Raw genomic sequence first — 26,546 nt, forward strand, 5'->3', positions numbered from 1 at the left:
TCATTCCAAGAAAAGCTCACATGGAATAAAACTGACAAAGTGACAGAGAGAAAAAAGACGGAGACAAAGAGAGAGAGAGAGAGGGTGAATAGAGGGATGAAGAGGATGCTGGACCTGATGACAGTACCAAACTCACTAACACAGCAGCAGAGGACGCTGAATAGACACTGAAGCCCCTCAACAATAACACACACACACACACACAGGTAAAGTCCTCAAATAAGACATTTTAGAAGTCAAAGTTGTTACTAGTTGATCCTATATATATATATATATATATATATATATATATATATATATATATATTACTGCTTTACCAATAACAAAAGGAGAACAACCTGAAATATTATTCAAATATTAAAAAAAATAAAATAAACAAATGAAATTCGAATGGTATTATAGAGAAAGATTGACAACACTAACACACCCACACAAAAAATAAACTGTTTTAAAGGGAGAACGAAATGGTTAAACAGCCCACCCCCCTCCCCTCAACTTGCTGTATAATGTCTTCCTTTCAAAACCATCAGTTTCCTCTCCGGAGAAAGATCAGGAAATCCCATTCTATGATACTGGGAATGTTTGTGAAAGACAACGTTCCACCATTTTTGATGAAACTACATATACCAATCTCCAACTTTCAAATACTTTCAACTTTGGTTTTTAGTTTTGTTTTTTGAATAAACAACTGCCATCATTGTCTGGAATACTTTCAGGTAGGATACCAAGAATAAAAAGTGATGAAAAAAAGAGTCAAATTAATATCTAAACTCAACATGAACTCTTTGCCAGTAGGGCTTCTGAACAGTTCCAGAATGTAGAAGCACTACTTTTTCTCTAATATCTTAACGGTTAACTCATTTTCATTCATATTGTAAGACTTTTTTGGAAAAAATAATGTCTAGTTCAGACAGCACTTTGCATTAAGTATATTCTCCCACTCCTTATGCTTCTGAAGATGTCTCAAAGGTAAATGGTTGTGGCCAAGGAAAGTTGTTCAAATGATTTCAGAATGTTTCCAACAAATTACTATATATATATATATATATATATATTATGCCTCCCTTTGTTAAACCAATACTTTCAACTTTTCTATCATATTTTACTCAGGAAGTGTACTCATGAAAAACCCCATCATATTCACACTCATTTACCAGCACTTTTTAAAATCAAGACATGATATTAACTGTGATGCTGAAGATGATTACACACACACACACACACACACACACACACACACACACAATACTAGACGTGAATGAGATTCACTGATTCCACTTTACAGCCACCAGTGGGCAGCACTACATCACATAGAGCCAATCCCTGGCAGGCAGTAATAAACTGAATACTGTAGTCCTCTTCACACAGTGAATATATACAGATCATTTAAAACAATCATGCTTTATACTGTTCTGAACTCTTACTGCTTCTTCCCACAAACAAAACCTACATTTGAACCCATGGTGCAATATATATAGTACATAGTACTATATACAGCACAAGCCTATGCTGTCATGCTAAGTTATTTGTGGAGGTCTCTTACAGCTTTACATTTTACATTTTAGACAGTTCCTCTTATCCAGAGAAACCTGCAATGATCTTCAATAGATCACCAAGCAACCACAAGGAAAGTCCATACATTAGGTGAAGTTACAGTACTACTGAAGTTACAGTAGTCCTCTCTCACCCATGTGCACTACCTCTCTGTTAAACAGCTGTGCAATAGAAATGTCCAAATGTAAATACATATTCAACTGCTGTATATTGGTTAAAATGTATTCAGCCATAACACTTTGTATGGACACGACATACCTTGCTGACATAGCCTACATCCTTACCTCCAGTATTCTATTTATTATTCCTTTTCCATTATTTTGCTTTTTCTTGTTGCCCTCTTGTTTTGTGTGATAGGAAGTGTAAACCGGAGTCAAATTCCTTGTATGCATGAGCACATCTGGCCAATAAAGTTGATTCTGATTAGTCCATTGATTGATACAATAATACATTCAGCAGCTGCAGTGATATACAGTATATGGGTATAATATTTTATATCTTGTCCTGCTAATGTGCTCTTGACACTGCACATTTGCCTGATGTCTGTCACATCACGTAAAAATAATGGCTAACTTGACTTGTAGACTGTAGGTGAAAAATGTGTATAGTGCACTGACCGAAATATGCGAACATGAGTAGGGTGGGGTTCGGCTGGAGGCATAAATGAGTATAAAAGGAGAACACATGTACTCATGTTTCTCTGACGAAGGCGGAGAAATGTTTCTAATTGACCTATTTTTAGTCAGCTGTGAAAATCGTTCTAAAAATAACTACAAATTCTTTTCTTTTTTTTGCATTTACTTGAATTGTTTTCATTTGAGACACGACTGCTGTCACTAGGCTGTTCTGAATGACCACCATATAAACACTTATACCTATAAATTAGGTATATTATCTATTTCAGGATCTCCAAAACCAGTCAACTATTCATCTATGACAAATCCTTCTAATGTTATCCAGTGACTATCATGAGGTCTGATCATTTTCTCAATTCACAGAGGGCATCTCATGCTTAAACTGAATTTAAAACAGAAAAGGCACCAAAAACTACTAACTGTAACTGAGGTTTTCTTACAACTGTGATATTTAAGGCGTTTAACCAAACTGACCATAACCTCTTAAACTGCCAAATGTCACAGAACTCAGGCCGCTCTAAACTCTGCTCAGCCTATAAACACCCTGGTGTACCCTGCAATTAAATATATACACAAAAACATTCACACGCTCCAGTTTTTTACTCCAAGATAAGATTGAAATGAGAGCAGCGCTGCAACACTAGCAGGCTGAGGTGGACAAAACACAGTAGAGGAAAGAAAGGATCTGTGTTTGGTCAAGGCCTCGGCGGTATCTACCTTGACATTTTACCGGGGTGGTATGACGGTATTTGTGTAAAAGAAAAAGAAAAAATAATAATAAAGTTTGCTACATTCCATACGCTCGTTTTTGAGTCTAGTAACTCACAAAGTGTCAAAAAAGTACAAAAGGATTGATTTTTACACCTATTTTCTTTATGAAGGCCTTTACACACTGGGGGAGTGACAAACATACGACACACAAATGCAAAATAATCGCCTGCAAATATTTCACATTAAAACTATTCATACTGGTAGCGATGCGAATTTGCGACAGTTTCCAATACAAGTTTTGAATATTCACATCAGCTCATCTACAACGTGCTGTGTGAAAGTATTCATGACAAAAACAATGGTTCGAAATAAATATATTGACATGAATTAATGGCATGAAATAAACATCCCCGGTGTGTAAAGACCTTTAAACAAAGACAACCGCGTACCTTCTGAAAAGACTAGCTTATTGTCTTGTTATCTCATCGCAAAATCACTTCTTTCCTACTCGAAAGAAACAAACTAAAACTCACCAAAACCATCTTAGTTAGTCTGTTCAAACGATCAGCAACTCAGCTTTGATCAAATAAACCCTTAACTCACCCGCGTTAGGCCTCCTGCACACTGGCTGCGTGGCGTGAGCGTGGCGTGGCGTGAGCGTGGCGTGGCGTGAGCGTGTCAGCTGCGTGGCGTGTCCGTTTTTATTTCGGCTCCCATGTTAACAGGTTAGAGCTTGCACACTGCTTGCGTGACACGTCTTGAGCGACATTTTGATGTTTGAAAATCTCTAGGTTTTGACATAAATGCAGATATAAATGTAATTAAAAAAAGAATACATAATTATCGATTTTCAAATATTGCACCTGTCAATACAGAACGAAATATTCTGTAGCCTATTTTGCCGTCAATACTGCCGACGTCTTTGCTGTAATCAAATCAGTCTATATTTATGTTTAACATTTCATTTTATCAATGGGAAAACATCCATGTGTACAGACAAGGCTAGCAGCAGCAGCGCCGCGTCAGCGTTCTAGCGTTTTCTATGTGCAAAGACATAGAAAACGCCACGCAGCCGCCACGCAACTGACACGCAACAGAAACGCCACGCTCGCGCCACACAGGCAGTGTGCAGGAGGCCTTAGATGTGATACTATTCTAGCTGTACCGGTGTTTTTCCCCGCTGACTCTGCCGTTGATGGCCAGGAACTAATCCTGTATACCATGCCGGGCTTTGAAGCTAATTTGACTTAGTGGCCAAACGGTAGAATTACAACTTCCGTGTCTGTCACGTGATGCCCCCTGGCCCAAAAGGACATTTTCAGCGGATACATTTATTTCAGTTTAACAATTAAAATGTGAAATGACTCGTTTCATTATCAGATTTGATCCATTCGGTCTGATAATTTGGCAAGTCTAGAAGGGCTGCATGATTAAATAATGTAATCCCTATTCAAGTCAGCATAGCGCTAAACCGGACATTGACTGCTCTGCCAGCGGAAGTCTCTAGTACACCTGCTCTATGGGCCGCACACTGCGGAAGCAAACGTTTTTGGGTTCATGCGCAACTAATCAACTCTCATGGGACTAGATGGGGCCCCGCCTCCAACGCTGTATCCAGTTCTTATTGTACATCCACGTGCAGAGTCGCAGTTGCCATCTTTCTCAGCATCAGCTCAGGTGCCTGTTCCACCAGTGGGAAGGAGAGACTGACCTCTGGTGGTGCATGCGGTGCACTACATCCCGTTAATACACTGCTCCGTATCAGTTTAATACGGTGTTTCTCAAATGGGGGTATGCGTAACCCTAGGGGTACTTTGGAGTACTGCAAGGGGTACGTGAGATTTTTGCATAATGCTACTTTAAAAATACGTAGTGCTGTCAGTTAAACGCGTTATTAACGGCGTTAACGCCGAAAAACTACAACACCACACCGGATCTAGCTAGACCGGAAACACAACAACAGGCACGCCGCACACACTCGTTTGGGCTTGCGAGCCGGCCAAAGAGTAGTAGGCTAACGTTACGTTTTGAGTGGATGGCGAGCGCGAGACACCGAAATGGATGCCAATAAGATTCTGAATGGAAAGTTTACTTTAAAAAATTGCCAAATGGTTCCATTGACAAGACCAAAGTGATCTGTGTATTTTGCCGTTGTGAACTGAGCTATCATCGCAGCACGTCCAGTCTGAAATACCACTTGATGGCCAAGCACACAGCTGATGGCCAAGTACACAGCTGATGGCCAAGCACACAGCTGATGGCCAAGCACACAGCTGATGGCCAAGCACACAGCTGATGGATGGCCAAGCACACAGCTGATGGCCAAGCACACGGCTGATGGCCAAGCACACAGCTGATGGATGGCCAAGCACACAGCTGATGGCCAAGCACACAGCTGATGGCCAAGCACACAGCTGATGGCCAAGTACACAGCTGATGGCCAAGCACACAGCTGATGGCCAAGCACACAGCTGATGGCCAAGTACACAGCTGATGGCCAAGTACACAGCTGATGGCCAAGCACACAGCTGATGGCCAAGCACACAGCTGATGGATGGCCAAGTACACAGCTGATGGCCAAGCACACAGCTGATGGCCAAGTACACAGATGATGCAAATTCTCCGCCCCCTCGTCAAAGCCAGGCGACAAAAGCACAAAGCCAGGCCGATCCACTTTTCCATGTTAAGAGCATTAAAATGAGAAAAAATAATTGGACAAAAAGAACTCAAGGGGACATTCAGTATAGATAAAAATGTGCGATTAATTGCGAGTTAACTACGATATCAAGGCGATTAAATATTTTAATCGTTTGACAGCACTAAAAATATGTCATGCATAACTCCTAAAATAATTAGACTTTAATAATGAATGAATTAAGTGATGGTTTCTAACTTTGAAATGTTTTTCAGTTACAAGGTTGTTGTTTAGTAAATATTTCACTGCCAGCACGTATTGTACCTCTTTATATAGACTTGATAATCATACCGTCAGGATTTCTAAATACCGTGGTATACCGTAATACGTGGTACCACCTAAGCTGAATTTAATCAGCTTTATTTTAGCCAATACCCATTAGGCTTTGGGGTCAAAGAACCCAGTCACAAATGCCGAGATTGACAATAATGTTAAATGGCTTATTGTCATCTGTGGATGAAAACAAAACGACTCCGGATTGGTCGGCCCAAGATGAACAGCAGCCAGTGACACTAGCCTGGGACGTTCTGTAACCACAGACCTCTAAACTTACGTTATTGTTGTACACTGAGAACATGCAGTACCTGCTCTGAGATCAGCTTGGCCCGAGTTAGCGCTCGGCAGAATGTACCTTTACTGTGGACTAGTACTGACCCCAGACCGGCCCAGGCAGATGTATAAGGCTTTTGTTTTACATTAGACAGTGGCTCTGTGTGTCTGCCGAGGCAATGGGACTAAACAGTTTGGGTGTTTGTGTTTAAAAGAACGCAGCACTATAGGAAAGGAAGGAAACAAGAGCAGAGGATACCACACTGACAGACCCATCGATAACAAGGGCTCAGTAGCATTATTGTTCAATACCATAAACTAGTCTGGCACACTGTAAGGTACTATGGTTCTCACCAAAAAACCTGCATTATTGTGGGTAAAGCCACAAACAGCAAGTAGATGATGTTACACTACATGCTTTCAAAGAAAGATTGTTCCAAAGTATGCAGCATTAGCCCCCAATTACTATGTCTCGCGCTTCCCTGCGATGGCAGGCTTTTCCCCACATGGTCCATTCAGAAAAGGAAAAAAAACATTTTCCAACAAGTTCGAATGACACACTGTGACATTCTATGAACTAGTTTGTTTTAAAACTACCTCAACTAACTTAAAATCGACAAAACCATTTCCCCTGGTCCCGCGTCACTTTATGCAATGAGTGTTCAAAAGAAACTGTTGAATCTTTGGATAATATTTTAAAACAGCTCTTAAACCAAATCTTCCCCTGGAATTAAACAATCTCCGATTTTAATACAACACATGTTATTACAGGAGGTTGTTTTTTTTTTTTTTAGGAACAGGCAACATTGTCCACACCCTGTGGTCCAGGGGGCACTCAGGGCGAACAGGAGTGGTCACATGCAACAGCTGTGGGGAACACTACATCAGTGAAATAGAAAGGACTCTAGACAAGAGCACCAGAAACAATCAACATCAGCTGTCTGTGAACACAGCATCCACTGTGAGTTTTGGTCTGTGTGAGCTGTGTGCAGGCATAAAGACGAAAACATTAGCCTGTTATGGGCAAATTCCTATTGACAGAACGATGAGATCTGTAGCCATTTCACTTCCCTTGTTTTGAATCCGGTTAGCTGCATTAGTTGCTCTGCCTTCCACTGACCTGGCAAGTTTGACAGGCTTTGCGTCTATTTTCAGGATCTGTGTTTTGCTCAGAAATGTGGAAATGATAAAATCAGTGGATAGCAGACGGAGCTCTTGTCTTTGATGTTGCCCGTCCTAGAAGCAAATGTCTCTAACAAGGTTTGGATTCATCAACAGCACTGCTTTTCTTCATGCAGTTTTACCACTTTTACACTGGATGGCTGATTTGTTGAGAATACAACAGTAGCCTATCCTTTTTTTTACACTGGTGAAAGATCATTAATCATTAGAAGTGCAGACTATCACCCTGAGTAAGGTATCGACTGAAATAAACCAGTACCAAGTAGTATTGAAACTTCTTCAGTTAAACGATAAGTGCATTCTATCCTTTTTATACCCAGATCTTTCATTTTTTTTTATTACTATTTGTATGGTTTTGCTAACAGCCAATCACAGCAAGCGTTCTTCATTTTAATGCGACATGTGATTGGCCCACTACCGCAGCAGCTACAACCCATTCAGTCTGTGGGGTGTGGTGAAGTCGAGCGCGGTGTATTTGACGGAGTTGGCAGTACAGCGTGCAGAGATGCCACCAAAACATTTGAAAGTAACACATGAAGTACTCCATTGGTATTGATATCCCTTTAAGGGTACTGCTATTGGTACTGGTATCATATTCCTACTAGCGATCAGATTAGAGACAAAACAGCCAATCAGAAATGAACTGCCCTAATTCTCCGACTGGCTGAAATTGTAGCACACTATAATGTTCGGTCAAACTAAGAGCATGCAAGTTGAGAGCGCACAAAGCAGAGATGTTGAGGGCAGAGGTTGTTATTGTGCACTTGGTTATCAACAAACATATTTACTAAGAACAGAATAGATTTTTGTTTGCTAAAAAATTATTCTTTGTGTGATAGTTTTTATACAAAATATTATATTATTATATTATAATAAGAAATGATCTGTCCACAGATCATTTCTTGTCAAGTACCCGTATAGAGGCAACATGAGTTCAGAGCTGAGTACATATGTTGTGCTCAACACACACCTGCAGACTTCAAGCTGGTGAGAGACAAGCGACTGCCTGTCTCTTTGTATCTGTATGTATTAATACATCATGAGACAGTTAGTGAGGTCTTTGGGAGGAAGTGGCCGGGCTGCACTGAGGCGCCTGATCCCAACAGCACAGGGCAGCAGCTGGGTGCCCAGATGGGGACAGACCCTCCCCCAGAGATCCAGCTGGAGCTTACACACATTCACACACACACACACACACACACACACACGTTAAGAGCGGACAGCAGCAGTAATTGGACCACACCTGATCCCTCCTGAGCACAGCTAACTCTTTTTTCACTTTTTCTGATTTTAACTGTTTCCTAGATCTCTTTCCATCCAGCTCTAAATGAATAAACAGAATTTTGTCTGTTGCACTTTTACCTGCTTTACTCTTTCTCAGACACACACACATCATTCCATTGTTGCAGTGTAATAGCCAACACTCTTTCATTGACACATTCCTGAGCAGCCCACCTGTCGGAAGAAGAAGAATGGTTCAGTGTGTGCAAAGTACACTGCACACACACACACACACACACACACACACACACACACACACACACACACACACACACACTTCCCCCATGGGTTTGGGTGGTAACCATCAGCATTGAACAAGGCTGTACTGGCCTCGTGTCGGACCTTTCAACCTTGACCCACACAGGATCTACCCACATCATTCCTCTCTGCACACTCACACATACACGCACACACAAACATGCAGTACACACAGCTTAACAGAGCTCCATTGTCACACATTTCACAGCATGTCTCAGCCTGTCCACCCCCCTGCCCCACACACATACACACCCCACTTTACAGCCCCCTTTCTGCCATACATACAGTACAGAGACAAGCCTCCAAGGCTGAAAAGAAACACAATCACAACAATGACCGTTACCCATCTGAAGCAGGCAATGCGCTCCCTTTCACTTTTTATCAGCCTGCCACACACACACACACACACACACACACACACACACACACGCACACACACACACACACACACACACACACACAGCCGCTGCCTAATGTAAGTTAGGTAAGTGCTTCTTATTACAGGGACACTCTATCATTGTAATGGGGGAGGTCAATTAGCGATATTGCTTTTTCCGAGCAAATGTCTTCACTGCTGCTGATTGTACTGAACTTCTACCATTAGCAGATACTGAGACGCAATACCATGTGTCATGTCAACCTCCTTTCACTGCTATTATAATTGTACCAAGTGGCAAAATGATGAACTTTGTATATGATAGATGATTACCATCTTCCTGCTGGACAGTCCATCCTTCCATTCACTATACCTGCTTATCCAGTGCAGGATTGCCTTTCCCAACATGCCGTGCGTGAGAGGCAGTGTACACCCTGGACAGTCTATGTCCGTGCAAACACACTACTTTGGTTAGACAAAACATTGACACTAACATTAAAGTTTCCAACTGACGTCTTGTCTTTGGACTGTGGCAGGAAACTGAGAAGAACATAGACGCTCCACACAGAAATGGCCCAACTGCCTTACTGCCGTATTTCAATGTATTATTGACATACAATTAGTATTTCTCAGCAGTGAAGTCGAAGTTAAGTTAGCAGTGCACAGGATGTAGACTGAAAGAGATCGAGAGATGGTGTCGTGAAAACTATAGTGTGGCTATTTACAGCTTTGAGTTTAGTTGCTAAACTCATGGCAACAGTCCGTGTTCTTTACAATGACCCAAACTGAAATTACCAGAGAGAACCTTTACCATGTTCAACCCAAAAGCATTACACTCAGAGAGTATTTGCGGGACAGGAAGAGCGAGAGGGACAAGCTAATTTAATGATGCTGACAAGCTGTTAAGTATTATATATGCAACAAAAACTACAGTTGTAACAGTAAAAAAAAACAGGAGTAGAGAACAAATATATGACATAGGATGAGATAAGACTTAATTTATGTTCCTACAGCACAGAGACAGGCCAAGAGGTAAGGAAACAGATAAATAATCTGAATAAAATAAATAGAAAAAAACAGAGACAAAAAAAAATCAATCTGTCAATATAAGTTCACAAATGTATGTAACCAATACATCAATAAAAATGACTGAAAGTATATTGATCACAGCTAATGTTTTTTTCCCAGTATGTAACCTAACCTAGCAATCAGTCAGCATTAGCCAACTGCTTCAGCACTCACAGTTCTAATGGAACTGTTACGGCCATCAGACTAAATCCTCTCATCCCTCTTTTCCATTAGAACGACTCTTTCATAGGGCTAAAAAGGCTCCATGCATTAGGAGTGCTGGCCTGGTACAGATGCTCACTACATCTTGACTATCTCCATGTTTCGCTGTTGGGTCCATGAACTAAAGTCACGTTTCCATCAAGCAGTTTAGTTTGTTACACATTAGAATGGTCATTTTTTGCGTTTTTCATTAGCAGTTCCATGTGGCGTCGCTTTGCCGATCAGCTGAGAATCCCGCCTACATATCTGCAGTGGAAACCGAAAAGAGAAAAGTACTGGTACCAAATAAAGTGAATTGAGTCGAGCAGAGCCGTACACACACTGGAGACACGGCATATGACCCTCCGCTGTAGGGGTCAGTAACATTTGCTACAATCAATCAATCAAGGATCAATCAAGGAAAAGTGCCATATCTCCAAATCACATTATATATAATTATATTATATAATTATGTACAATAATAACTTGGTGCAATCATTTATCAGCTACATGTACAGATGTTATTTATTCACTTCTGCTACTTATATTCACACTGTACTTATTTATGTTCGTACTGTATTTATGTTCACGAGTACTATTTACAGTATGTTGACACTGCACTACAATAGAATTTGTACAGTACAGTTTCACCTAATCTTACTTGTAACCTAATCTCACTTACTTCTACTTAAAGTGTTTATGTATTTCTTATTGTAGCTATGTTACTTTATACACTTATTGACTTGCTCCTTTCTTACTCTTATTTTACCTTGAATTTGACTGTGAGCAACTGCAACTAAATCATTTCCCTGAGGAGATCAATAAAGTATTCTGATTCTGATTAAAGGCTGACATGATTTCTACATGATGACAACATTTGACAAAGCTTTGTGGAAAGAGGTTTGAAAGCGAGGAAATGTCTTTACAAAACTAATAGGCCTATTCTAAAACTCCAGTACCTGCTGTGAAAGAGAAATGCCTCTGTTTTACTTATTTGATCCTGTGAAGTGAAATCAGCACAAACTAATTAGCCCTTACTGGGCTAAGGGCAACACTGTGCAGCCTGATACAGGACATATAAGGCAAGAGGAGCCTGCTCGACTGAACACACAGAATCTGATGGGGGGGGGGCCTTAGATAACCCAGACATTTAAATGGAAATAGTGGCATAGTAGGATGACTATACTAAACATGAATGTATAAAGAATACAGCTAATGGTCATTAACAGTGTGATGAGGAACTTGTTTCTACAGAAACTGCCTCATTTTAAAATAATGTTATAGTGCTACCGTACTAGCAACGTGACATCATGACTTCGCGTAAACATACACACCCACTTTCTAAAGCCAAGTGGCGTGTTATCTGCACGCATTTTGAGCTATCCGCGTGTATGTCTACGCTGTATACAGCGGACGTAAACATACACACCAAGTTTGCCGTGTTATCGCCACTTGCCATGTTATCGTGAGAAGAAAGCTACGGTTGGAAGGAAAACGTGGTAGGAAACGTGACACGCGGGTTGGGTTTAGGAAAAGAACAACGGAGTTGGCTTTAGTAAAAGAAGAAAGCGACGGTTGGGTTTAGGAAACGTGACACGCGGGACCCGATCCCCGGTCTCCTGGGTGAAAGTCCTGTGTTTGACACATCCTCCCCCCCGACCAACCTCCCTAGGTGGATTTTTGCCCTTTCATACTACTCGCTACGGTGTAAATCCACACATAATCGCAAGGTAATGTAAGTCAACGGAGGCCGAACGACATTGATAAACACGCTAAAAAGCGAGTATGCGTCTTGATAACACGCCAATAATGGAATACGAATTGGCGTGTCATTCATACGCCACTTCATGAGATCAGTCTGGTACTAGGGCTGCCGTCTCCAGGTCGGTTGGTCGATTGGTCGGTCCAGATGCTCTTGTACAATTAAATTCTCATTGGTTGGACAAGTGCTGGTGTTATTTACATAATGTTGCCTGTCCACCGAAGTAGGGCTGCACGATATGAGGAAAAGATCTAATTACAATTATTTTGACTGATACTGTGATTCGATATGATTCACGATATTGGAGGGAATGATTGTTTTTGTATCATTCATCATCGTATTCATCATCATTCATCATTTTCATTGAAATGTATTAACATTGAAAGAAATTACAATGATTATAGTGTAGGGGTGTAATGGTACGTGTATTCGTACTGGACCGTTTCGGTACAGGGCTTTCGGTACGGTGCGCATGTGCACCAAATGCAATCTTTTGTGTGCGGAACACAGGTCAATTTTCGTGTTTCCACACGAACATATTAAGTGGCTGAAATCTCCGTGTTCAGCGCAAATCCCGCCCTGCAGCTGATTCTAAAGTTTTCATTGGTCATCATCAACACTGATCTCTAAACCTACCCGCCGTCACTTTAACCTAAACCAATGAAATCGACTGCAGGGCGGGATTTCCGCTGAAGAGGTTTGGGGAAAAAAATAATAATCACACACCGCGCGCTGTACAACATACACGGCACGCTTTAGCCCAGCCTCTCGCTAGCTAGCGTCATGGCCAATGCAGACAAGCCCATAGACTTGAAAGAGACATTGAGACATTGAAGAGCCACCCATATCATTAAGGTCTCCTGTTTGGGACGCTTCGGTTTCCCAGTGAAATACGTCAACGGACAAAGACTAGTCGATAAGATGAAAGCAGTGTGCCGACGTTGCTCAGGAATGATCGGGTATGTTTCTGGCAACACTTCAAACTTGTTAACGCACTTGAAAAGGCATCACGCGAGTGTGAACATCACTACCACAAGGAAGAAAACGACCGTAATTCAGACGCACGCTAACCCTAACCACTGTAATCCATAGTTATTTATTTATATTTTTCATTATATTTTATTATGTGATATTGGTTTGAGACTGAGAATATTTTATTTAGGGGAGAACTTTGCAGCAGTATTTTATTTCTTATTCTTTTTTTATTTTATTTATATATATATATATATTATTTATTATATTTTATTAAAAAGTGTTTTAAAAAGTGTAAACAAATTGTTAAAAAAGTTTATCGTAATAAACAACCTGCAGTTTAATGTTTGTATTTCTTTCCCTTACTGTATCGAAAATGAACCGAACCGTGACTTTAAAACCGAGGTACGTACCGAACCGTGATTTTTGCGTACCGTTACACCCCTATTATAGTGTGATTTTTGCAAGGATCTGTACCAAACAAAGATTTTTTTCTTTAGTCTGTAGGATAGGATTTGTAGGCTGGGATGTCTCTGCAGCACCACCATACTTCATTCAGAATGGTTTGACACATATTTTGCCATTAACAAATATTGCGCCCCCCTGCCATATGGAAATTGCACTATTCCATATTGCAATTTGGATACAATTGTGATTAATTGTGCAGCTCTACACCGAAGAATTTTTTTCCAGCTGAAAATGCCAGGCGCTCTTCTAAAAACACCCAGCTGGGAGTGGTAGAGTGCTTTGGAGGCGCAGCGTTTTTTAAGCTGAGGCGCCTTTGTTAAGTCTGGTTGCTATGATATGGAATATCCGCGGGAGTAAAAATGTCAGCAGTCGGCTCCATATGGGTCAGCATAAAGTCGAGTACTTGCTTTGGATGAAGAGAAGGCTGAAGCACACCTTAGGTGAATTCAGCCCTATACCGTACATCTGAAAAACATGGAAGTATGGAAGAGGTATTGCAGAAAGCTTATTTTTCCTAACTCTTCTTAATCCTACATTTCATGGAACGTCCATGTCAGATTCATGACATTGAGTCATGTTTAGGGTCACTACAGCAATCTAACTACATAGGAACTTGTAACATATCAGTAACATTTTTGACTTGGCCTCCGCCTAGGAGCCATCTTACAGGCCTGTTTTATTTCCTTTAGAGGTTTTATGGGTACGTCCAACTGGTAGGAGACCCCAGGTTAGACCCAGAACATGGAGGATCAATAATATACCTCCTCTGGCTTGGGAACAACTCAGGAACCCCAGGAGGAGCTGGAAAACGTTGGGACTACATCGCTTACCCTGCTGCCACTGTGACTTGGCCCCAGATAAGTGACAGAAAATGGATGGATGGATGAAAGTAACTAACGAGAGAGGCTACTTTATATGTCCGGGAAAAAAGACCCTACATCAGTAAAACTGCTACCTAACATGTTATAAATCCAGGGTTTCCCCCAGTGTATTAGAAGCCTGGTGGCACACCGGGCCTACGTTGCCCCCCCCCCCACCACCAGGACTAAGCCACTGGGAATATTTTTTAAATGCATTTTTAAGATGTTTATGAAACTACAGTTACTAAGGGTGTCACGACTTCGATTTTAATTTGAAATCGACTGAAATTAAGTCACAATCTCGAACTACAGATAAAAAAAATGGAATCGTTGATGCTGCCACGCCCCCATGTCACGTCCGGTCGGCTTGCCAAGCGGAAAAAAACACACACGTGTTGAAGTTCTGCGAGTCAACCTCCTCTAACTTAGCTGCAGCCAGTCAAAGGTTAGCATGGCAACTGCAGATGCAGGAGACCCATCGACAGAACTTGAACCCCCTCCTCTTTCACTGAAGTCGCCGATGTGGAAGTATTTTGGATTTCCAGTGAGTTATGTTGACAACGTTCGCGTTGTCGACATAACTCACTGGGAAAAAAAGCCAGTTTGCAAGCTCTGCTATGTGTATATATATATATATATATATATATATATATATATATATATATATATATATATATATATATATATATGCGTGTACCATATATACGGCATGCCAGAAATGCAATGCGCCGTGACGTAGGTCTCCTTCAAGGCCAGGCTGATGTTGGAAGTCCCTCTGGCGGACAGAACGTGTAACAACAACCACATGCTTATTTGGAACTGACAACGCATAAGCCTGAGTAGTGTAGTACATATTTATTTTAAAGCAACCTGTACTTTAAAAAAAAAAAAAGTAAAAATCGAGAATCGAACCGTGACCTTAGAATCGAAAATGTAATCAAATCGAGGATTTGGAGAATCGTGACACCCCTAACAGTTACAGCGTGGCGGCTCGGTTGGAAACTCAGACGTGGTCATATTTTCAAATGTCCGGTTAGCTTTCAGCACTGACTAAATGTAGGGCCCTATGGAACCTGTCATAGCTTTTTAAATTCAGAATTTTGCGATTCTATCCATGATTGTGTTATCACAGAATCTACTGGCCTCTACATGAATGCTGCCATCAGTCTGTGACTGGCCCCAGCCGGGCCCTCGTCACAAAAAGACACTTGCCACAGGGCTAAACAACTTTTCTGGGGGGGGGGGGAGACACACTGAAATCTGCTTTAAACTGACCCACTTTCACATTTACATAATTACTCCTATATGAAAATGACACAGATTGTCACTTTCATTTGTAAATTCACTATTAATGACGATTATCACTGATGTATGACCCATGGCCCTGATGCTAGCTGGGCCATGACACAATCCCACAGTAATAAGCTGGGAGCAATATGGAAACTGTGTTATGGGAGTGATCAAAGTGATGGGAGAAAAAATGTCAGAATCATGATCAGTAACAACCCTTTTGAATACACACTGGTAAATTCAATTCACATGCTTGTTGTGATTGTTAGGGAGATATTTCTGAAGTAGTGTGTCAAATTTGAATGCATTTTCCTCCAGTGAGAGAGGACTAATGGCTACAATGTGCCTTCTGTCACTGCATATGTGGGCTGGCATATGGAAATGCATGCATTCCAGACCAATTTCTTATTGTCTCTCTGCCCACCCACCCGTACCTCATCTCTGCAAATGGGGGAATGTAAAACTGTCACAACACAAATATGTACTGCATTCTCTGAAACCATGAAGGAATTATTCAGTTATTTGCAGAATGCATATGATCCGCTAGTTTAAAAAAAACAAGTTGTGTGAAAGACATGACTCTGAATTTGAATCACATCTGAATATTGTTGATAGATCTGTGTTGTAGTTTATAGTGTAGCATTTGCCTCTCTCTGCTTTCAAACAAAGCAGTGCACTTGAAGTAGGGCTGGGCAATATATCGATATTATATCAATATCTATATATGAGGCTAGATATCGTCTTAGATTTTGGATATCATATGATAGTGTTGTCTTTTCCTGATTTTAAAGGCTACATTACAGTAAAGTGATGTCATTTTTTGACTGTTTTAGCTGTTTTATTATTTGCCTTTTACCACTTAGTCATTATATTCACATTACTGATGACAGAATGTCACTGTGTGAATATTTTGTGAAGGGCCAATAGTCAACTCAATGCAATATCGATATCAATGTATTTGGTCAAAGATATTGTGATATTTTATTTTCTCCATATCGCCCAGCTCTAACTTGAAGTCATCACTTATTTGTGGTTTAACATTATGAGATTGAATAGCCTGCAGCCTGCACTTTTGTTTTCAAGCTGGGGAATTTGACAAGTTGCATAAGACATGGACAAGTGCACGAGAACATCTTCAAAAACACAGTCCCAAGACTTACAGGGTGTGTGAGAGATGCACGCTGACGCTAGGTAAGTTATATGAATACTGGGGTGCAGTGTGAACAACTCACTTTAACTGACACGTATCCTGACTAGGACGCAAATGTGGGAAAATGCCTAACAGCCGTGTAAAAGGCTTGTTTGCGTTACGCAGACTGCCAAACGCTTTACTACGTAACACTGACTCGCGTATTAAAAGCTAAAATAGCATAACGTTACACTTTTAGCTAGTGACGATAGGTACCTCGAAGATACGTTTAGCTTATATAGGGTTGTTGGCACCCGAGGGGACAAAATGCAATTTACAAGAGGAAACAAAAACTGCAGCAGAATAAAAAAAAATAAAAAATAAACAATTTCATGATATAAAACGGGAAATACTTTCGGTCATGGTCATGAGTGAGAGAAGAGTGAACACAGAGCGGTATATTCAGTATATTCGGTTTTGACTTACTTCAGTGTCTGAGTGAGGTGGAATTCCAACAAGGCAAAAAGTAACTCCATTCATTGGGTTCTCAGTGTCTGGTATGTGTAAACCGAACAGAGAAATGGTATCAAACTACTCTGTTGTCGACATTGTGGACAGCCGTGTTTTCTCTCAGGTCCCGTCGTTGGCAGCGGCTTCTGTACGTTACAGACTGAACTGTCCTCCTCGCCCTCTCTCCACAACGTAAACAGTCCCGCTACGAGCAGCGTCGTACTCCATACAATGGTACCGGAAATCTGGAAAATTGGACTTCAAAATAAAAGCGTAAAAGAGCACCTTTAGTTTGAAAGAACCCCAGCATAACTCTTCTACACTGACTTTTCCATATCTAAAAAAAAGATCATGTTTTGACAGAAATGTCAGACACCTTGAACACATTAATCATGAAATGTGAATGCAATAAACCACTTACAATATAGTTTGAAACCCGTTATAAAAATGGAAACACTAACATTAAGGATGTTGCCCTTTACCATGAAGTAGTGGACTACGTACGTTATATTATCAATAGCAGTGCCTGACACTTTTTTTTTCACAAACGTAAACACACACACACACGTTTCACTATCTTTGTGGAGGACCCGTCATTGACATAATGCATTCCCTAGTCCCTTATCCTAAACTTAACCATCACCACTAAATGCCTAACCTTAACCCTTACCCTCACCCTAACCATAACCTAATTCTAACCCTAATCCTAAAACCAAGTCTTAACCCTCAAACAGCCCTTTAACATTGTGGGGTCCAGCATTTTGGGCCCCACAAGGCTGTGCAGACCCCACAAGTATACTGTATTCCCCGGTTTTTGGACCCCACGAATATAGTAAAACAAGCGCGCGCGCGCGCACACACACACACACACACACACACACACACACACACACACACACACACACACACACACAGGGTGAGTTGCTCTGTCAGCATGCCAATAATGTAAATCAATGGACAGTATTTACTGTTAGAACATGCCTTCTCATATCAGTTTCCTGTTCTGTCATAAGGATCTCGACTCCAAACGGTAAAGCCCCTGCACTCTCCTGCTCCAGCAACACATTTTCATTTGGGTGTCTTTAGCTGCTTTTTAAAAATATCAACAGAGGCCGCTGCTTTTAAATGTTGAGGCAGAGCAGAGCGTTCCACAGTCTAGGAGCCACCCTTTCAAAGGCTCTGTCACCTCAGGTTTTCAGCTTTGTAAGGGGAACAGACAGTAAGCATGACATGAATTTAATTGTACTGACATATATTTTGTAAGGAAATATACTGCTGCCTAGATTATTATTATTATTATTATTGTTGCTGTTATATTTTTTTTATAAAGGGAAGTGCTCCATCTACCTACTGCACAAAACTAGTGAAGTGGTCAGGATGGACTGTGGATGTACAAAGCACAGGACTTTAACACCGGGATCAGGTTTCCCTTCCTGAGTTAGTTCATATATCCACCATGATTGTTTGTTGTATGTATCAACTTTTTTTATATTATTTTTTTTACTTGGATGTGTTTCATTCCTATTAGTCAGTTTGTCTTACTATCTGACTGTGTTGGAAATGTAATGGTAGAATTGTCATGCATGAAGGAGTGTGTGTGTGTGCGTGCGTGCGTGCGTGCGTGCGTGCGTGCGTGCGTGCGTGTGTGTGTGTGTGTGTGCACTCGTGGTCAGTGGAGCGAGAGACAGAGCCCCAATGCTGATGCTGGCTGACAGTGCCCTCAGGACAGAGTAAAGAGCATGCGCAAACATCTACATATATTCTCACACACACACACACACACAGAGTTATTATGTAATAGCAGGACATAGAATAATAGAGGAGAAAGAGAAGAGAGAGAAGCTTAGACTTTAGATGTACACTCTCTCACAGTACACCCTCTACTGGCCTAGCACTGCACACACACACACACACTCATGTAAACTGATGTGGACAAACCATCCAATGTGTACTTGATAAGAGATGAGAAGATGATGGTGTACAGAATAAACTAATGAATTGTCATTGAGAAAATCTGTGTCACCATTCCTGAAAAAGTCGTTGCAGATTAGTTTTTTTTCTTTTTCAGAATGACATGGCATGCACTCATGCATCATGGTGGAGGACGGTTAAATTCCGTTATGTAAGCACGGGTCCAATTTACATCATCTGACATCATGACGTCAGATAGAGATGTTGGATGCTTTTACAGTCCGCGCTTGCTCGCCACTGAAGTCTGATTTCATTCATTATCGTGTTTTTAGAGCATCAGGAAATGAAATCCGTCAACTCACAATGTGATATTGGCTACAGGAAGAACCCGATCAGGCCTGGAATCTCAAGGCAAGGCCACTCAAATAAAACCACGATTTCACAGAAATCCACAGAAATGATGAATTGAACTTCTGGGTGATTTCATTTTTAATACCTAGTATAACTATCAATAAAAAAAACAGTTTATTTCACAAATAATGTACTTATATTTACAAATGACCAATATTAAAGTCTATTTTTGTTTTGTAGACTATTCAAAGAGTCTGCAACAGAAAAACCATACATTAGGGACAGACAGCAGATATACTGAGTTTCTACCTCATGGCACCTGTGTCAGTGCAAAATAATTGAGTTAAAATCCTGAACGATTTGAAAACATATCTACTGCTTAAATGAGCCCCAATCTTTATATACTCAGCAAAAAAAGAAACATCCTCTCACTTTCAACTGCTTTTATTTCCAGCCAACTTAACACGCGTAAAACTTTGTATGAACATAAAAAAATTCACAGATATGTGACTAACAGAAATGGAAAAATGTGTCCCTGAACAAAGGATGGTCAAAATCAAAAGTCACAGTCAGTATCTGGTGTGGCCACCAGCTGCATTAAGTACTGCAGTGCATCTCCTCCTCATGGACTGCACTAGGTTTGCCAGTTCTTGCTGTGAGATGTTACCCCACTCTTCCACCAAGGCACCTGCAAGATCCTGGACATTTCTGGGGGGCATGGTTCTCGCCCTCACCCTCCGATCCAACAGGTCCAAGACGTGCTCAATGGGATTGAGATCCGGGCTCTTCGCTGGCCATGGCAGAACACTAACATTCCTGTCTTGCAGGAAATCGTGCACAGAACGAGCGGTATGGCTGGTGGCATTATCATGCTGGAGGGTCATGTCAGGATGGGCCTGCAGGAAGGGGACCACATGAGGGAGGGGGATGTCTTCCCTGTAACGTTCTGCAACTTTTGATTTTGACCATCCTTTGTTCAGGGACACATTTTTCCATTTCTGTTAGTCACATGTCTGTGAAACATTGTTCAGTTTAGTTCTTAGTAGTTGAATTTTGTTATGTTCCTACAAAGTTTTATGCATGTTAAGTTGGCTGAAAATAAAAGCAGTTGAAAGTGAGATGATGTTTCTTTTTTTGCTGAGTATATATTGCTATATGTTCAGGAATTCCTGCTCAGTTGGTCCCAGGTTAGTCTTTTCAATTCAAATATTACCCCAGACGAAAGGATTGGGGATTAATCGGAAATACTGTATCCAATCTCCGATCAGGGGAGATTAGCAGCAGTTGTTGCTGCCAAAACATCACCAAACAAAGGGTTTCCAAAAAAATGTCTTAAACCACGAATCAGCGTTCAGCCCTAAGGGCCTTTATCCTGACTGTGCTCCAATAAAAACAAGGCTGGTAAGGATTTAATCTAGACATTGTTGTGGAAAGTGTTGATCGTCTGTGTGTGTGTGTGTGTGTGTGTGTGTGTGTGTGTGTGTGTGTGTGTGTGTGTGTGCAAGCAGGCACTAATCTGGCCTTGTTCTGAAAAGAGTTTCATCCCCACTGCAGGGGGCCTGTGGAGACCCAACATCCACATCCTCCCATCATCCTCCCCAGTCGCTCTCCTGTGACCTCCACCGTAATAAGACTGCTTTCATTTTCAAAAATGCTATTTCAAGTTCATTAACAATATTAGGATTCAAAATCTGTTAGAACTATACCTCCATAAAATATTGAATTCAACTATGTAAAAACTATGGTCCATAATTATAAGATTAAAGAGAATCAAAAGAATAATTATGCAATACATGTTGCCACTCTTACCTATCTAAAATACCTTAAATAAAATAAAAGAAAAAGGGATAAAAAATAGGATGAAAATGATCTTGCAATCTTATTTTGGAATTAAACTCTTAAATAAACCGCTCTCTCTATTCTGTGGCTTGGCATAGCAACAGAGAAGCTGGTGTGTGTGTATGTGTGTGTGTGTGTGTGTGTGTGTGTGTGTGTGTGTGTGTGTGTGTGTGTGTGTGTGTGTGTGTGTGTGTGTGTTGGGGTCAGGTGGGGGAAACACCCATCTGTCTCTTTACAGCAGCATGGGGAGATTTCGCTAAATATCTAATCCATCTAATCCTCACCACTGAAGCTATAGATAGAATCAGTGGTGCAAAGTGACCACTAGAGGGCGATGAAAGGTTAAGACTTGTTTTGGTCACAAAGAGGGATGAATTGGGCTACACATGCAAGCTAGACTTTGTGTACAAGTGGCAGATGAACAGACAAAGATACGGTGCAAAGATACTGTAGATTTCATGTATACACCACTTGCAACACACACACAGCTCCCCTACAGGGGTTACAAGTAATGTGTCTCACTGTCTTTGTGGGGACCCGTCATTGACATAATGCATTCCCTAGCCACTTACCCTAACCTTAACCATCACAACTAAATGTCTAACCTTAACCCTTACCCTCACCCTAACCATAACCTAATTCTAACCCTAATCCTAAAACCAAGTCTTAACCCTCAAACAGCCCTTTAAAGTTGTGGGAACCAGCATTTTGTCCCCACAAAGCTGTCCAGACCCCACAAGTATACTGTATTCCCGGTTTTTGGACCCCACGAATATAGTTAAACGAGAACACACACACACACACACACACACACACCTCCCCTACATGTGTGTATGATTGTACATGACTTCTCCAGCATCAGTGGCCCACTCATGTAACTTTTCTTTTAACTGGAACGTCCTGGCTTGATCACACATGTAAATTGCAGATTGAATTAGAACTCTGTGGTTTCAGAGCGAGGCTCTTTTTTTTTTACAGAACTATCACTTCACATCATTGCAGCCACAGCAGGACCACACACATCGCTGCATGCAAATGACAAGTTTCATCAAAGTTAAAAATGTCAAGTTGTCAAAATCCCAAAGTAGGAGTGATTCAGAGAAGTGTCCCATCTCTGACCACAGACATGTGTATCACTTCTTCACTCATGGGAAGTGACTCATAATGTGTTAAAAGAGAAACTCAATCTTTCTCCTCTAAACAGCGGTAAGTACACATTCTGCCCAGTGAATGCAGGACCTGTCATATTTTACATCCTGTCACAAGATTGAGTGAGATGAGAAGATTACTATCACTCTCATGTCTGTGCATTCAATACTTATACTGTATCTGAGCTGGAATAAGGAAGCAAATGTAACCAGAGATGCTACACAGAAGTACTGGCTGAATGGATAAACTGTTGTTGGCCTAGAAATAGTAACACACCCCCCAAAACTAAAAAAACTGTTATTTTTACATTCTCATAGTGTACGGATTAAATGATTAAACAAGATTTAACATGTTATTAAATGAGCTTTAGTAGTGTTGGTATGTGCTTTTTACTTTGGGTAGAGAGCCAGGCTAGTTGAGCTAGCTGGAGTCAGGTGGGGTTTAGCCTAGTTTAGCATAAAGGCTGGGAGAAAGGGGAAAGAACTAGCCTGTCGCTGTAGTAAAGTAAGGTCTGCCAACAACGCTAAAGCTCAGTAATTAACATGTATCTCATTTATTTAAAGCTATAGTGCGTAGTTTCTGTCGCCCCCCATGAGGAATTCTAAGTAATGGCTAGTAGCCAAGGAGGACACGGAGGATTAAAAAAACATGATGGACTCTTCAGAAGAGGTCATTATCTTCACTCTAGTTTCTGCGTGGGAAAGTCACCGGACGCCACAATCTTCTGAACATAGTCACACTGAGAAATCCAGAGAGAGTTGTGTGGAGCGGATAGTCTTAATTAGCTTTGTAGCAACTCATTTGGCAATGGCTTGAATGTAACGGACGTTCATTAATATCAAAAAGTTACACACTAAAGCTTTAATACGCTTATTTTAAACGCAATTTGTCTTAATTAAAAATGTAATGGAAATGTGGTTAGGCCATGAATAAAGTTTTCCTTTCAAACAGGCACCTGGCTGTCAGTGGAGCAGTAGTCTATAGCGTCGCCGGATGTCCCTCTTTTTCGGCCGGACGTCCCTTAACTAATGTTACTTATTGTTTATTGAATGTTTTGCTTTTTTAACTTAATTTTTTTTTTATGTTTTGTTTGGTTTATTTTTGATATGTCTGAAATAAATTTCTTCATTCATTCATTCAAACTCTGGTGGATTTGTGAGGACTATGGTTAACTGCTCCTCAGATCTCTGCAGGGTAAATCCAGACAGCTAGCTAGACTATCTGTCCAATCTGAGTTTTCTCTCGCACGACTAAAACTACTTTTGAACGTACACGTTCCACCAAAACAAGTTCCTTCCAGAGGCTATTTTGCAGCGGCACCACTTAGCGCCGCCCAAGACGATTGTGATTGGTTTAAAGAAATGCCAATAAACCAGAGCATGTTTTTCTCCCATCCCGGAATGCTGTGTGAAAGGATTGTAGGTAGGATTGTGAAGATCCAGGACTTAGCCAAAAAATGTGAACATCGACAACTTCTCAGTCCCTCCCCCCTTTCTGCTAAAGCCCAAAACGGTCTCCAAAGCCCCTCCCCCCACAAGGGAGAATGAATGTGTGTGCATGAGCAGTGATTAACATGCAGTTAGACACCCCCCCTGGCCCTGATTGGTGCATCTGAACAGGGAGCTGTGGATTTCTCACTACAGGCTGTAGGTGGTGCTAGAGGAGCCGGATTACCTGCTTCATGTAGTTCTACTGGAACATAGGGTCAGTTTCAGCAAATATGACAGAAGGTTAGTTTTGTAAGTCTTACCTACTGCACCTTGAACTCACCAGACCCTCCTCCGCAGCACTGTGGAGGAAGGTCGGGCAATGCGAGTCTAGTGGAGCAGTGAAGTGCCTCCATTTCCTCCATAGGAAGAATATATTTAATTCCCACAGAGAGCACATGCCAATCTCACAAAGCACAGGCCCACATGCCATTACACAACAGCCTTAATCTGCTGGATTTAAACCCCATCACTACTCACCACGCTCACCAGCTCCTACGTACGCCCTCACACCACACAGTCACACACAAGTAAGTAAGTCTTATCTGGCCTGCGCTGCATCCTGTCACACATACAATCTCTGGGAGGGTTCACAGCACTTTCCTAACTTCATTGCAGAGGAAAAACAAAACTTTGAGTAATTACATCGTATTAATTCAAAACAAAAGAGAACTGGTAAAGGGCGTTGCATTTTCTTTCCATTTTTATATTGGTGCACTGATGCATGTGCATTACCTGCACATCAACTAAATACATTACAAGCACTTAGGGTTTCATGGTGCTATGATGGTGAGTGGGTTCAGGATCAATTTACTTTCTAGGCTCCTGCTTGGACTGTTGCTGCCAATTGGCTTAGTCATGGGAAGTTACCCTGGTGCTAATGTGGAGACGCTGCAGGTTTCACGCTGCGCTGGTTGGTGCCAATACATCTTGTCACAATCTGTTTAAGACATGCAGCTTTCACTTTTTTAATGTGTTCACAATAGCTGTCCAAGCTTCTCTTCCACCTAGCATTGATATTTGGCGTCTTTCGGGAAATATTAATAAGAAGCTGTGAACTAAAGAAGGTTGCTATTGTTTTGATCTCAGAGCGATCTCTAACGATATTGCACTTACACGTTTGAGTTGGGGGATTAGGAGATAGAATAAAAAAAGAAGGGTCAACATTGAGTTAGTAGAGGCTGACATATCCTGATTTATAGTCCAAAGTATGGGTCAAGTTTCAAAAACACTGAATCCTACATGTCCCATAAAGCAGTCAATTGTATATTTCCATTAGACCCTGCCTGATAAACACCAATGTCTTTCAAACTCCTCACCTTCAGTTTGGAACACAGGCTTTCTGTTATAGATTTGTCTCAGTCCCAGCCGAGATAGTCTCGCTTTGCCAGACCTTCCTCCACAGCGCTGCGGAGGAGGGATCTGGCTAGTCCACACAGCATTCTGGGATGGGAGAAAAACATGCTCTGGTTTATTGGCATTTCTTTAAACCAATCACAATCGTCATGGGCAGCGCTAAGCGGCGGACGGATCCACGGTGCCGCTGGAAAATAGCCTCGGGAAGTAACTTGTTTTGGTGGAACGTGTACGTTCAAAGGTAGTTTTAATCGTTCAACAGAAAACTCAGATTAAACAGATAGTCTAGCTAGCTGTCTGGATTTACCCTGCAGAGATCTGAGTTGCAGTTAACCATAGTCCTCAGAAATCCACCAGAGTTTAGAATACCAACACAAAGAAAGAGGAAGGGGACGGACATCCGGCCGAAAAGAAGTACATCCGGTGGAATTTCTGGCAGCAACGGAGCAATCCCAGAAGTGGAACGTCGTGGATATAGACTATAGCCAAGATAACCCTTATATCACTTCACTATCACACAAGTAAACTGAACTTTTGGCCATATAAGGTATTGTCTGATGGACCCTCCATCCAATAAAATTTCCCCGCACTCCGCAGCCCCCCAAAAATGGATGCAATGTCACCGCTCCACTGATCTGCAGCATGTAATGATAATTTTGAACCCCAGCAATATTAACAAACAGGAATGGATCAAATGGAACTGAAGACTAAAGTGAATAAAGAGCACGTGTTACTGGTCTAATTTTATAACCACGCAGGATTACTTTAGTGTACAGGCCAACAGGAAACACATGCACAGAACAAACGAGACGTACACACCACCATCTGCTAGGATAAAAAATAACACTAATTAAAACAATAATACACAACATTGGCATTCTGAACGGCAATTTTGCAAATCTCTATTGATATGTTCACTCTAGACACATCTAGGTAATACAGTAGTGATATG

General features: G+C 41.2%; 1 protein-coding gene across 2 annotated transcripts in view; it reads right to left on the reverse strand.

Moving 5' to 3' along the window:
• Positions 1 to 26,546, reverse strand: part of LOC116067423 (rho GTPase-activating protein 23-like) — an 89,972-nt gene that overhangs the window by 47,935 nt on the left and 15,491 nt on the right. Inside the window, exon 1 of one of the 2 annotated variants that reach the window (XM_035997436.1) lies at positions 17,478 to 17,709. The exons of the other annotated variant lie outside the window; for it this stretch is intronic. Within the exon in view, the coding sequence (XP_035853329.1) occupies positions 17,478 to 17,531 (54 nt within the window). The 5' untranslated portion in view covers positions 17,532 to 17,709. Of the gene's footprint in view, positions 1 to 17,477; positions 17,710 to 26,546 lie in introns of those variants that run through there. 2 annotated transcript variants of the gene reach the window in all.

The sequence above is a fragment of the Sander lucioperca genome, chromosome 22 (assembly GCF_008315115.2).
Source record: "Sander lucioperca isolate FBNREF2018 chromosome 22, SLUC_FBN_1.2, whole genome shotgun sequence".
Classification (NCBI taxonomy): domain Eukaryota; kingdom Metazoa; phylum Chordata; class Actinopteri; order Perciformes; family Percidae; genus Sander; species Sander lucioperca.